Source organism: Pituophis catenifer, unplaced genomic scaffold, assembly GCF_029215685.1.
Source record: "Pituophis catenifer annectens isolate HBS135680 unplaced genomic scaffold, rPitCat1.0.hap2 SCAF_3, whole genome shotgun sequence".
In the NCBI taxonomy this organism is placed as follows: domain Eukaryota; kingdom Metazoa; phylum Chordata; class Lepidosauria; order Squamata; family Colubridae; genus Pituophis; species Pituophis catenifer.
This window is the reverse complement of record NW_027256883.1, coordinates 95,530,212-95,545,137: the sequence shown is the minus strand read 5'-3', so window position 1 is coordinate 95,545,137 and position 14,926 is coordinate 95,530,212. Positions and strand designations below refer to the sequence as shown.

Genomic DNA, 14,926 nt, shown 5'->3' with positions numbered 1-14,926 from the left:
CATGGCAAGTTGAAAATCTTTAGTTCTATTATGACCTGCAGTTTGTGAACGTAGGCAATACAAAGAATAAATGCCATATCCAAATGCAGAGTTGGAGATTAAACTATAAAAAGGGAATGATGCCCAAAGCATTCTGCCTTCCCCAAGCAGTTCTCTCCTTAAGTGCTTTAAAAATAAATGCATTTTCAACTTAGACTTTGATTCTTCAAGTTGACACTTGTGTTATAAAGTGAGAGGTACAGGTGCATAAAGAAATAGTCACTAGTTTAGAGTGTTTTGGTCTCTGTTCTCACAAGTAATGTTAGTTGTGGATCCTGCCATTTTGACAGTTTCTACCTATTCTAACTCAATTCAAGAGAGGTGGTTGCAGAAACAGAGGGCACAGAGCCAACTCTAGCTATTTTGTCACTTACTCAGAACTTCCTATCAGCAGCAGCTTCTTGTAAGGACTTTCTACTTCAATATGACAGGGAGGGGAACAAAGGAGAAAACACTGAGCATCCCCAACCATGATTTTTGTCACAACTCTTGGATAAGAAACAGAACTGAAAAGGGGAGAAAGGGGCGCAAAAGTATTGCAAATCTATTTACTATCTGATGGAGGATTTCTCTGTCCAGCTGTGTTGCATCCTATGCCAGATGATTTTGGAGCAGCCCATATGCACAGAAGGGAATAGTGGAACTCTACCTGAAGAGACATTTTACATTTTCTTTGAAGATGGAAAGACAATAATGAAAAGATATACAGACTATCTCAAGCATTGTAAGTTCTTCACAAATACTATCTCAATAAGACTGCAATGGTGGAGTTCCTGTGCTGAAAATGGTGTTTGGAAACGAAGACACAGAGCCACTCTGGGTTCCCCAATGCTTCCCAGCTGGGCGCTTCCTAACTCACAACTCAGATTCGTGCCCTAAACCACAGTTACAGCAGGAAAAGAATGTCTTTTTAAAACAAATTTTACATTGTTGCCTTACAATATTCTGTCTTTTTAATAGACAACAGCTTTTAGAATAACACTGCCATTTCTTTTTGGGGGAAACATTCATTACTGCTTTTATTAGAGAAAGTAAGTAGCAATTTTAAGGATTTTTAATTTAAAATTAACAAACTTAAATATTTTTGGGTAGTATTTTGGATTTTTTAATCCAAATTTATCTTTTGTTTTGAAAAGTTTTAGAATACGATGGCTTATTTGCTATTCTGATTCTTTCATAAAGTTGCTTCAAAACATCAGTTTTTATATTTGTGGAGCTTTTTTGTATCTGTAAAGTGGCACCCATTGCTATTTAATTTTTGAAAATAAAATAAAATCCGTAAAAACATTTCAAAACAAGCTAGCAAATAAATACATTTTTTAAAAAAAGTTTAAAACAGACCAGTATTATTACTTGGGGTTGGAAGATGTCTTTCTATTTGCTCCAATCTCCCTTCCTAGTTGAGAATTTAGTCCTTCTCTGATCTCTAGTCACCATGGAAAACAGCAGTTGTGTAATTTCTGCAAAGACTACAGCTTTCCATTCTTTTGTATAAAATTCATAAGCCTTGAATTAATATTACAAGCCTGTGAATCCTCACATTCATACAGCAAGGTTTTAAGGAGTCAAGATTGGATTTCATATCTAATAATTAAAATGTATCTAACACTATTCCAAATGGGTACTGAAACATGCCAATCTCCATTTCCATCCAACACAATTGCTAGTGCTAGTTTTACCTGATCCATCTACATAATCATTTAAACTGTTCCTTTCATATTTTAAGTGAGTAAATAATAACTGCATTTGAAATGACACATTCAAGAAGGCCCCCCTTTTAAGATGCATTCAGCATACTGACCATTCACTAATCAGAACTGATAACCCATTAATACCCCTGTGCAGATTAATCTTCCTTAGTCCATCTTGAGTCTAGAGTCCCAAAACAGAATTCTAATAGCAATTGTACTTCTTTATGTTCCATTTTTCATTTCCCACTCCTAGAAAGAATGAAAAAGAAAATGTAAATATAATTACAAGTGCACATATATTCATATCAGCGGAGTCAAATATTATGCATCAATTGGATTAAAAAAATAAGACAGCTCCAGAAAGAAATTCCAAACCTTCGCAACTTCTAAGGGTGTGGGCTTCAAGTACCATAATTGCTCAGCCAGCATGGCCATCCAGCAAAGCTGGGATGCCCCATTGTAGAGCCTCAGAATCTTACTGACTCAAAAAATAATGAAGATGATGATGAATTGTATAATGTATGATTTCAATAAAATCTTGTAACTAGGAGTTGAATCAGGAAGAAGATAAACATGAACATCTTATTAAGATGGAAAAGAACTGTTAAGCAGGTAGTCCTGATTTAGCAACCACAATTGGGACCTGAGACCAACAGATCTGTCATTAAGTGAAATGGTCTTGGGAAATCACATGACTATAAGTGTGCTTCCCTCTTCCCACTTCCATTGCCCTTTGGGATCTTCACATTATGCTATGGGCTGGAATAGCCAGCTTAAAACTGACAGGTGTAATCAGTTTTTCACCTTCAGCTTTTGTCTGCTTCCTAGCCACTCCCACCCCTTTGGAATATTCCCCCCAGCAGGGGATAATTAGAAGGAAAGGAATTAATGTTTGTATTTACATTCATTGGAGAAGAAGGGAATACAAGAGAGTAAGCAGGCACACAATGGGAAATAAACATCAAAATCAATGCTCTGGTGTCAGTATCCCTGAGAGTGCTATGCAAACAGTCTAGTGTATTCCCCACTGTCTCCCTGCTTATTCTCTTGTAACCCCTCCCTTTCAAAGTATTCTGTGAGGAGTGGGGGCTAGATCAAGCCAGGAGAGATTGCCTACAGAAATAATTTGTGCTCTGCAAAGGGGGAGGGGAAGAAAAAGCTGTTTCTGAAGGCAATCTCTCTTGTGCCTTATTCATCTCCTACTCCGTGTGGAAAGATTGGAGAACGAGAGTAAGCAGGCACACTATGGGGAATACACTGGACTATTTCTATAGCATGCTCAGGACTGCTGATGCCACCACATTCTTTTCCATGTGCATTTCCTATGGTGTGCCTGCTTACTCTTTTATAATTCTTCCCAATCTCTCACCTTTGCAAGTGGGTGGGGAAAGAAAAATAACAAGTCAGGCAAGGACAACATGTACTAATTATAATTGTAAACTTGTGAGTGAGAGGTGCTGTAAAGATCATAAATGCAAACATTGGTACTAAGATTAATTTTTTCAACACCATTGTAACTTTGAATGGTTGCTTAATGAGGCAGTTGCTAAGCAAAAACTAAAGTGCAATCCAGTAGAATGTGATTCTGTATTTGGGCATCTGACAAGCTTAAGAGCTTCCTTTGAGACTTGGCTTCAGACAAACACAATAGGTGGTTGGTAGGAGGATGTAATTCTCACACAGATCCAATTGCTAGACCTTGCTTGTTCTCCTTCATAAAGCAGTTAATATAAATCAAGGGTAGGCAATTTATGGGCAATATTTGCTCCTATCTCAAGATTTTGGGGCTTCTGGAGGCCCATTCCTCATTTCCCTCTGTAGATCAGCAGTGTTAGTTTGGTCGTGAAACTATGTTGAATTCAGCTACAAGCTATGATAAAATCATGAACATCGAATTTAGCTAACGTGAGAGATATTTGCAAATATGGATATTGTTTACTGTGGGATTGTTTGTGACCACCTGAATAATTTCACCCTGCACTCTTGTAGTGATTTTGACAGCACAGGCCATACTTTGGAAACTACATAATTGTCCCAAACCTTCTCTATTTCAAGACTATTTTTCTGAGTAGGCGCTAGTTTAGGTGTAGAGCTTCATGAACAATTTTCTTCATCTTTTCAATACCTTTTTTACACGTTTTCAGAAATTTCTTTTGATTACTTATGTGGGAAGATTTTACTGCAATAAGGGGGGAAGTTAATGTTTGAAGTTTATGTAAAGCAGGCCTGGCCCAAATAAGCTTTTATTGTTGAACAAATGGCCCCAGTTCTTTTATCAAATTGATTGAAATAGGGGGATTATTACATTTTTATCCTCACATACTGTAAGTTGGATGAATCTGTTTATGAAATAATGAAGCAAGAACCAGACTTTAGTGTCATTTGTTCTAGTGGATTTTCTTTATATATAAGACTCAATGTTCTGATAACATTCATGGCAAAGCTAAGCAAACATACAAAAAAAAAATCCTTTTTTTTTTTTTTTTACAAAATCATATTGCAACTGGAGTACGATTTTTCCACATTTTTTCTCTCACTTGAACTAAAAGAACAAACTTTTAAAGGTTAATATAGCTACCAAAGGCTTTTTCCCCCCCCCGAGCAACAGTATCTGTATCAAAGTATCGAAGCAGGACAGCAAACTGGCTTCTCTACTATGGAGAAAGGATAAATAAACCAAGCCACTTAGTAATAGTAGGAGAATATGTTTGTTTGTTTGTTTATGTTTTATTAAATTTATATACCGCCCTACTCCCGAAGGACTCAGGACGGTGAACAGGCACAGAATAAAATACATAAATACAAAAGTTAGAAACAATTTAAAACCAAATTAAATAATTTAGCCCAAGACAATTAAAAATCCCAATAATTTAAAACAAATTAAAGTTTCAGTTTAAAAAATTAATAAGAAAGGGGAGAAAATTAGGCCAGGCCGGCTTGCTGGAATAGGAGGGTCTTAAGAGCACGGCGGAAAGTGCGCAGATCCAGGATCCTCCATATCTCCGAGGGGAGCTCATTCCAGATAGTGGGTGCCCCCACAGAGAAGGCCCTCCCCCTGGGGGCCGCCAGTCGACACTGCTTGGCTGACGGCACAACTGCAACAACTGTGTGAATCTCACCTTTGCCTTCTGAAGCACGTGGCCTCGGCATGGAGAGGTGCTTGAGGAGGAATGTCTTTTCAGGACAATTGCACTATTCACAGGCATAGAACATTCTGTATCACTTGTATCACAACTGGAGATGGGTGAATTCTCCAGAGTCTGATGCTTTAGAACTGGGGACTAAATAATAAATAGAAAACAATTTGAAACCAGAGTTATCAAAAAGTGTCAATAGTTATATCAGCAGTTAAACTATCCTGGCTCTTGGAGTAGAAGATATTGTCCTGTTGGACAAATGTGAAGATTGGTTTGAAAGAACAAGATAACAGTGTAAGATTGGCAGATACACAGTCAGGAATCTCTGCAATCCTTTAAATGAGTTAATAATTTCAGAGCCATATAACTTGAAATCTAGGAGTAACCAAGAAATATACCAGTATATCTCTCATCAGCAAAAATGGCTATTCTACTCATGCCTGATTCCAGATCATTTATAAAAAGCACTGGTCCTAGGAAGACCCCAATAATTTTATCCCATTGTGAGCAATGCCCATTTATTCCTACTGTAAATTTGTTACAATTCTGTTTGCTATTGTCAGGTTGCTTACCCATAAGAGAACCTGCCTTTTTATCCCATGGCTGTTAAGCTTACTGTGAAGTCTTTGATTTTGGACTTTATCAAACACTTTTTGAAACACTAAGCAGCTGATGTTTACTGGTTTGCCCTTATTTACATGCTTATCAATACCCTCAAATACTTGGGTAGATTAGCTAAAATAGGAACTTCCCTTAGTGAAGCCATGTTGGGTGTCCTTCACCAAGGCCTTTGTCTCCAAATGTTTGCTAATTTTATCTTTACAGCAGTCTCTACTATCTTCCTCAGAAGAGACATTAACCTGACAGACCTATAATTTTCTGGATCTCTCTGTGACTCCTTCTAAAAAATTAATTACATTGACTACCTTCCAATCTTCAACTACAGAGGCAAGTTTACGAAACGGGTTCATGTTTGAGTTAGAAGTTCCAGAATTTCAGATGTGTTTAATATTTAAAATACATTTTGTCTTATCTCCATCCATGTTTTCATACAATCTTGTCAACTGTGGTGCTAAATATGCTACATAAGGTCAAGGTAACCCTCAGATGGCATAATAATTTCCCAGGTAGTAACAGATCCAAACAAGCAAAAGTGTGCAAACAAATGACAGAGTTGATGCTGAATCTCATATGTAGAGCATGACAGATAGTAATTATTTAAAAATAGCAAAATATTTATATGATTTATAAAATATATTTTACAGTAGAATCTATTTAAGTTTAAATTAAATTAAATTAATTTAAATTAAAATACCTGTGCAGTTAAACTCCGTGATTTAGGTTCAATTGCCAATCCTAGTGTGATGCCTCCAGCCAAAGCCTTTTTCAAATTCTCTTTCACTTCTGTCAACTCTAGTTCCAGAGACACACGCTCAGACTCTTTCAACTTACACTCTTCTTCCAACTTCTTTAATTTATCTTCAAGAATTATTAGGGATTTCCTGCCTGAAATCCAGAGGAGAGAAATGATCTTTGAGGCTGTGATAAAATTGTTACACACTGTTCTTAAACCAAGGGCTGAGAAGTTGGAAAGTGAAGACACTTCACAGCAGGCAGCTTCAGAAGTGAGTCATCATCATTCATCAAATACAAGTTACTATAATCTGATTAGCTACATTAACATAGCCAAGTGTGTTTGTTTGCTTTTTTTACTTTTAATTTCAATTGTTATAGCCACCCACCTCAATATCACTCTGGTTGGATGAAATATTCTATAATTAAAGGACAATAATTAAGACTGCATCAGCAAATTATTGCCAAAGTAAGTTATATCTAGTGCTATGGTTATTCAACAGTATAAACTAGTCTTTAGCATTTAACTTCATTTAAATGATCCAGCCTGGCAAATAAAATAGTATAAAAATGCTATCTATAACACAGAACTACCTTGAAAGTGGCACCTTAATGCTAGAACAGTTGCCTCCTCTTCTGTAACATCATATACACAACTATAACACAACTGCTGTAAAACAAAGAAACAAATAAGAATCTCTGCCACCCTCTTCATAACATTTGCTGTCACTGAAAAGAATATGGAAACACAATGTCTCATCAGCATACTCAAATTTAATTGAATATTACAAAGGGGCAGAAACTTGGTATGGAGTAGCAGTTTATATATTGGTCTCACCTTTGTAATGCAAATTCCCTTAAGTTATAAGCAAGAGGGGACTTCCTCTGTATAACTACTCTGTTTCTAAGCTTGTATCTTTTCATAGAAAAATAATAATAAAAGCTACTTCTGATGCTAGAGACATTATTTCCTGATACTTTGATTATAAACAAAAAGTGCCTAGCATACCAGGATTCATTTCAAGAGCTGTCCGGAGGTCTTTCCTTTCCTTTCGTAACTGAGCCAAGTGATTCCTCAGGATTTCTTTTTTCTTTAATAGTTCCTCCTCTTTTGTTTGTAATCTCTTTGCATCTGCTTCAACACGATTCTTTCCATACTTGTATTGATCTGCATCTACACAAAAGTTTAATTATAAGATATCTGAACTAGGAAACTTATGTCAGAACGAAAGACTAATCCAAATCTAGGCATCCCATTTACTTGTATGTCCACTTACAATCAAATGTTTTAACAAAGATTTGTTTTACTATTACTCTGTATTTGACAACATACCTCTTGTCAGACCTGCCACAGTCAGATTCCTTAGGAAAGAAATACCTTCAACTCCATTTGGCTGAAGTGAAAAGTTCTTTTACTAAGGGATAGTGGCTGAAGTAAAAGCAGGCTAGAACTAAAGTTTCTGCGCCAAAAGTTAGAAATTTTTCCCCTTCATCATGGCCCTCTCCCCCGACCAATTTGTCTTCAGCCAATGGCGAGCCGCATAGATGTTTTGGGAACTGCTCAGATGTTTGGAGCAATTCATGTTGTTTTCCCAAGGTTTGTGGCCTTAAAGACTGGCAAAGGCTGGTTTCATGCATCTCTGGTCTCTGTCAAACTGTCATCCCCCCTCCCTAAGTCCCATCTCTAACCTAACATGTTGATTGCCCATTTGCTCTTCTTCCCCTCCCCACTAATATTTAATGGCAGCTGTTAGTGAGGTGCCCCGCCGAAGATGGCAGAGTTGACACCTCTACCCCTATGGTTGCTGTTACATCTTCAATCACTCCAGCTTTAATCCAAACAAAAACTTCTTCAAATAGCTAAAAGTATGTTTTATACAGCACCTGCTGCACCTGAGCAATTATCAAGATAATGGTAGCAACCATACCAGCCAAATTACACAGAAAAAGTATTCAAAAATTCCAAAGCTTTAAAGAGTAGTATTGAAAAAGGAAGAATTTAACTCAAATTTTCTATTTGTTCTGCCCATATTATGCTAGAAAAGTAAATAAGAGAGTAAGATAATAAAAAACTTGTTCATGAAAAAAGAAAGATAAGGGCATTTTTATGACAACTGGGAGCAGAACAACCATGAAAACTGGTCATTGTAAAATAGTGAAAGAATATAGACACTGTTGAATTACAGATTTGGAGAGTATCAGAGGCTGCAAAAAGAACCAATCATTTGGTCTTGTACAAACTGAATACTGACTGCTTCCTTGAAACCATGATCTACATGGAGAAACCCATATAGTTTAGGCATATGGTGCAAATGTGGTCCAAATTTATATTTTCTTTTATTTCTAAAATAAATTATAATAATAGAGTAGCAAAAGTGACTATGTATTAAGCAAAGTAGAAATAGAAGACAAGAAGAAGACTGAATACAGTTCTTCAGAAATTGCTTATATCTATCAATTTGAATCTCCCACTTAGATGATCGTGATGAATGACCTTGGTTTTGGAAATGAAATTTCTGTGTGAGGAGTCATTTATCTCATGGACAATAGACAGATGCATGGATAATAGATAAATAAATAAAGACAGTAGATAAATACTTATTTATCATGCACAAAGAATTATTTTACCTAATAATTTCAGACAGCTTAAAAGAATAAGATATTTCAAAGCCGGAAGAAATAAAGAATACTCACTAGAGCTGCTACGCTTCACATTTGAAGCAAATTCTGATTTTTTTGGTGAATTGCTTAATGTTCTCCCTTTTCCTGAAATCCCATTTGCAGCTACTGGCATTTTCTTTCCTTTAAACTGTAAGGAAAATCAAGAATGCATTTATTGCTAAACATTAAGTACAGTTGTTTTACATAAATGGGAACAAAAAGAGGCAAATTTTGGTTAAAAGTTTAAAATCGAGGTAGTCAGAAAACCATGCTTCTGAAGCAACCAAAGGCATTCATTGTGCTTTTTGAAAATACGGGAAGTCCTCAACTTACAACAGTTCATTTAGTGACTGTTCAAAGTTGGAACAGCAGTGGAAAAAGTGACTTATGACCGCTTTTCAGACTTATGACTGTTGCAGCATTCTCGTGATCATTAATAAAAATTTGGACACTTGGCAACTGATTCATAGTTATGACGACTGCACTATCCCAGGTCATGTGATCACCTTTTGCAACCTTCTTACAAGCAAATTCAATGGGGAAGCCAGATTCACTTAACAATCGTGTTATTAACTTAATAACCACAGTGATTCACTTAACAACTGTGGCAGGAAAGTTCGTAAAATTCACTTAACAAATGTTTCATTTAGCAACAGAAATTTTGAGCTTAATTGTGGTCATAAGTTGAGGACTATCTGTTATAGAAGAGATAAGACAACATAAAAATAAAACAAATGTTTGAGAAAGGGCAACTTCACAAAATAATCACTGAAAGATGTGCCCAGAAGCTTCAGAAAACTTAGGCCAATCTCTAGGAAATCTCTAAGTGGCTAGGAAATGAACTGACAATAAAATCTTAAATTAACATCAGCCTTTATTAGAGCTGCAGAATGTTCAGAAACAAGTTGTAATGACTTGGACAATGGAACATTTTGCAAAGAGTGAAAAGACATCTGTTTTTAATTTGACAAGAGCAGAACTTCAACATTTAGAAGTTCTAAATGTTACATTATTTGGATTTATTATTTACAAGTTGTTTGTTTATGATTCAAATATGGAAAGGAATGTTTGGTTTATTTTTATATTATTTTGCCTCAGAATAACATTAGTTTTTGTGATTAAAATTATTGAAGGAGGCAATACATGTGTTCATCTGATTTTTCAGAATCTTCAATTACTCATTTCAATAAAAAAAACACTCTTTTGAAACAAGCAACGATCATTATTTTGCAGGCATATAATAAAATGAACTTATAAAAAAAGATTCCTCCAGCAACTCATTTCACTATAATTTTAAATTTTAGCAGATCTTCTGATTCTTAGAACAAATCTTTTAGGCAAATTTCAAATTGGTTTTCTAAATATACAATATACAGTATAATGGTCATTGACTGCAGAGGAATGACTGTTCCACTCCCCAAATGAAAAAGCTGTAAAATCTAAGACTATAACAGGGCACAAGTATATGGCCAATTTGTCAAAAACGTCTCCCATCCTCCCATTACGTATGGAAACTGCATCCTCTCTCTAATATTTCCAAATGTGAAATAAGTTTGCAGAATGTTTTAAGCTTTGGAAAGATCACATCCCCAAAGATTTGAAAGTGAACACAAAATTGAATGAAGCATATCTATTTGAAACAATTTTGTACTCAAGTAAGTCAATTTGTTTCTTTTAGAATGAAGCAGAACCATCTGCATAACACAGAACAGTAGGAATTACCCAAGCCACAATAATGATCCATATTCAACGTACTAACTGCAGTACAGTATATTCAACTACTCACACATAACTGCACACAGATAGTACAGAAAAGTACAGGCTGTTGTAGGCTGTGAAATTGACCATTACCAAGGACTTAATTTCAGCTGTTGAAGCAATGATATCGCTAATATGTATCCTCTGAAATTTGCTCTGTGTAAAATCCAAGAGAGTTTTATTTAAATTGATTTCTTTCAAAAATGTTACAGGTGGAATTTCCAGAATCTTCAAGGATAGTTGGGAGTCCCGAGTTGTAGTGTTAGTTTGGTCAGGTTGGAGCAAGCTAAATTAAGCTAAGAATTTTAAAAAGAAAAATGCATAGGTTTCTAAGATGTTATTCTCATAGCCAGTGTTTCTAAACAATTTATATGAGATTATATTATTTAGCTTTAATTAACTGTAAGCATTTAGGGACGTGGTGGCTCAGTGGCTAAGACGCTGAGCATGTCGATCGAAAGGTTGGCAGTTCAGCAGTTTGAATCCCTAGTGCCGTGTAACAGGGTGAGCTTCCGTTACTTGTCCCAGCTTCTGCCAACCTAGCAGTTCGAAAGCACATAAAAAATGCAAGTAGAAAAATAGGGACCACCTTTGGTGGGAAGGTAACCGTGTTCCATGTTGGCATTTAGTCATGCTGGCCACATGACCACGGAGATGTCTTCAGACATCGCTGGCTCTTTGGCTTTGAAAAGGAGATGAGCACTGCCCCCCAGAGTCGGGAATGACTAGCACATATGTGCGAGGGGAACCTTTACCTTTACCTTAATTGTAAGCATTTAACGATCAGTACACAAAAGCAAGAACAGAAATATGATTAAAAGAATTAAGCATTTTAGTACCTGTGCAACAGATCCCTTCCCCACAGCAGAGGTATTAGTGACAGACTGAACAGAAGACAGATTGGATGAGATAGGTTGTTTATAATGGTTAGATGAGAGTTTGTCAGTAGATAACCTATTGGCTTTTCGCTCTGCTGGTGGACAACGTGCAAAAATTTTCGGGGATGGCAAATTATCATACACGCCCATGTTATCATAAAGCCCATCTTCTCCTGTGTTTTTGCTAGAAGATGTAGGAAAGCCATCTTCTGGTTCCCACTGCAATACACATACTTAGTAAATTAGAATAACTTTATGCATTGAAAAAAGTGAAATAATTTGAAAGTTAATTGAGAAATTAAGAAAACTCCTCCAACCCTCAGCAAGAGTTCCTTCCCTACTGGTTCTATACAGTAGTACTTTGATACTCGACTGCTTCAAATCTCATCAAATTTGGTATGCGATGCATTTTGATGCGAAAATTATTATTATTATTATTTATTGGATTTATATGTCACCCTCTCTCCGAAGGACTCAGGGCGGCTCACATCAATGAAACAATCCCAATAAATACAAATTAAAACAGACTAAAAACCAATTTAAAACAGTAGACCCCATCAGTCCTGGCTAGGGCATTTAAACAGCCAGGTCTTAAGTTCATGGCGGAAGGTACGAAGGTCGGGGGCCAGCCGAAGACCCACGAGAAGTTGATTCCAAAGGGTGGGCGTGGCCACAGAGAAGGCTCTACCCCTGGGGGTCGCCAGCTGACATTGTCTAGCCGACGGCACCCTGAGTAGGCCCTCTCTGTGGGAACACACCGGGCATGGGAAGTCGATGCTGGATGCAGGTGGTTCGACAGATATCCTGGGCCTAAGCCATGAAGGGCTTTATAGGTTAACACTAGCACCTTGAATTTCACCCGGAGGGCAACTGGCAATGAATGCAAGTCGCGCAGGAGAGGTGTAACATGGGAGTATCGGGATCCTCCCATTACAACTTGTGCACCAGCTGAAGCCTCCGAGTGGTCTTCAAGGGCAGCCCCAGGTAGAGAGAATTGCAGTAGTCAATCCGGGAGGTGACTAATGCATGAGTGACTGTGCATAGGGCATCACGGTCCAAATATGGGCGCAACTGGCGCACCAGGTGAACCTGGGCAAATGCCCCCCTGGTCACGGCTGAAAATGTTATTGTGTTACTCATCATTTGTTTGGTACTTGATGCACTGCAATAGGAAGAGGGGAACATCCATGGAGAATAGGCAGGAAATTGGTTATGGTAGGAAGGTTGCTCAAAAGTAAGCAGGCAACGACTGCAGAGTGGACAAGAAGTCGGCCATGCTGGGAAGGTCACTGGCATAGGAAAAGGGACACATAGGAAGTTCTTCCCAGCCAAAACAAAGGGTCACACGGTAAGTCCCATGGTTTGTTTCGTTCTCATCATTTTTAGTACTCATTGCATCTCCCAGAATCAGTTAACAGAGTATTGAGGTACCACTGTATTTTTATTCTAAAATTTGCTTTTATTTTACAGTAACTATATCAAAATGGAAATCTTGCAAATTCCAAAGTTAAGATTTCTAAGCACACTGCTGAAAAGAACAGTTAGGAATAATGCCATTCAATATCCTTATGTTGTCTCTCTTATAGTCTATAAGATAAGTTTCAATATCATATGCCAACCATCTGACTATTAATTTGAAACTACAAATTAACAAGAGGCAAATTTTGGCCTTTCCCATATAAAACTTTTGATAGAGCATCCCTCTTTTTTAACATGTCTTGCTGCAAAGCAGTCTTTTGATTCCTTGGTTTAATATTTATCATTTTGATTTAAGAAGTTCCTACAAATTAGAGTTTCAAACTAGGTTCTTATACTGGTTCATAACCAATTTTTAAATCTTGGGACCGTTATTTGGATATCACAATAAAAAGAGATTTAGAAACCAAGAAACCATAACTACAGGGAATTGCCTAACAGAAGGATGCAAGCAAAGAAATGTGAGCAAAGAAATCAAGAAGTAAATACGCATAGCCCCACAAGTCATGTTGCTGGAGAACTTCTTATTCTTGTGTCAATGTATCAGAATGATTAATGTGTTAGTAACATTTGTCTACTTTGTCAAGAATTATCTGAGAATATATGAAATATTGTATACTGTGAGCTGTATAAAATACAGAGTTAAGATTTTGACTGTCTCCTAAAGATGGATGGATAAGTACTGTAAGAAATGTAATTATATTAGAAAGAGGAAACTATCATATGGTAAAGTTACACTTATAGGATACACATGAGCAATCATAGTCAATCAACTTCTCCTAAACTATCTTCCTAAACCTTTATACTAGCCTTTCCCAAACAGATTTACTCTAGATATGGTGAACCATAAATCATTCAGAATTCTTCCATTGGAATGATCACTGGATAGTCGGGAGCATGTTTGAAAGGCATTCAGCTGGGAAAACTACAACATAATTCTATAACAGAAGAACTACTGAATTAAAGTAAGGCATGATCTCATGCCAATATGCATAAAAATCTATCCCAGTCATTCCAATTTTTGAAATATTTGTGATTAGAGGTCATCCTCATTTAGTGACTACTAAATCACTAAACCAACTCTGATTGGTTGAGTGATTTAGTGGGGGTACCATCAACTCTGTCTCAGTGGTACAGTTGCTAAGTGAAGCATCATGTGACTGCAACAGCTTATCATTTTACATCTATTGCAGTCATTAAGCAAGTGACTGTTGGATCATTAGGTGAGACATCATGTGACCATGACTGGAGAGTTTTCTGCCAGCTTCTCCATTGAGTCTGCTGGTTTTAAAGCATGCAAATGGAGTTCATGTGATCACAGGATACAGTGACAGTTGTAAATGCAACAACTGGTTCTGAAGTTACTTTTTCAGCGTCATTGTAACTAAACAGGGTAGTCATTAAATGAGGTCTACCTGTATATGGCTAGGAGATATAGGATAAAAAGTGCATGAAGGAAATCCATGAACATTTTCCCTTACTCCCCCACCCATATTTTAGCCACAGAACATGCTTAGTCAAACCCTTGCTTTTATTTTTCTCCAGAGAGTTATATTATGTTTAGGTTTAACTTAATGAATCAAGAAGGAGACATATTTGTGCTGGCATACACATGCAGATATATTGAACTAATTTCACCCACTTCTCTGGTTGAGACACAACAAAACCTTGTGATAATATCCTTGTGATAATGAAAAAATTATGAAGGTTCAACAGATATAAATTATTTGACCTACACAAAAATCAATTCTTACTGATCCATTTATGCAAGGAACATCATCATAATGAAGTGCCATTCCACTGGGACACGCATAGCCATTAGCAGCATTTCCTCTGTAAGGATTAGTAGAAAGAACCCGTCTGTTCATAAAACTGAAATATAAAAACAAGCAGGACAACAAATAACGAGCTCACTTTGAAAGTACATGTCTTT

The 14,926-nt window shown here is 36.8% G+C and overlaps 1 protein-coding gene across 2 annotated transcripts in view; it reads right to left on the bottom strand.

Annotated features, from left to right (window-relative positions):
• Positions 1-1,764: 1,764 nt before the first annotated feature.
• AFAP1 (actin filament associated protein 1) overlaps positions 1,765-14,926 on the bottom strand; it is a 44,797-nt gene continuing 31,635 nt past the window's right edge. Inside the window, exons 11-17 of one of the 2 annotated variants that reach the window (XM_070939143.1) lie at positions 14,748-14,865; positions 11,479-11,736; positions 8,915-9,029; positions 7,230-7,394; positions 6,183-6,373; positions 4,850-5,011; positions 1,765-1,979 (exon numbers count right to left, since the gene is read on the bottom strand). In XM_070939143.1, the coding sequence (XP_070795244.1) occupies positions 1,953-1,979; positions 4,850-5,011; positions 6,183-6,373; positions 7,230-7,394; positions 8,915-9,029; positions 11,479-11,736; positions 14,748-14,865 (1,036 nt within the window). In that variant the 3' untranslated portion in view covers positions 1,765-1,952. The remainder of the gene's footprint in view (positions 1,980-4,849; positions 5,012-6,182; positions 6,374-7,229; positions 7,395-8,914; positions 9,030-11,478; positions 11,737-14,747; positions 14,866-14,926) is intronic. The other variant, XM_070939144.1, reaches the window with a different exon arrangement.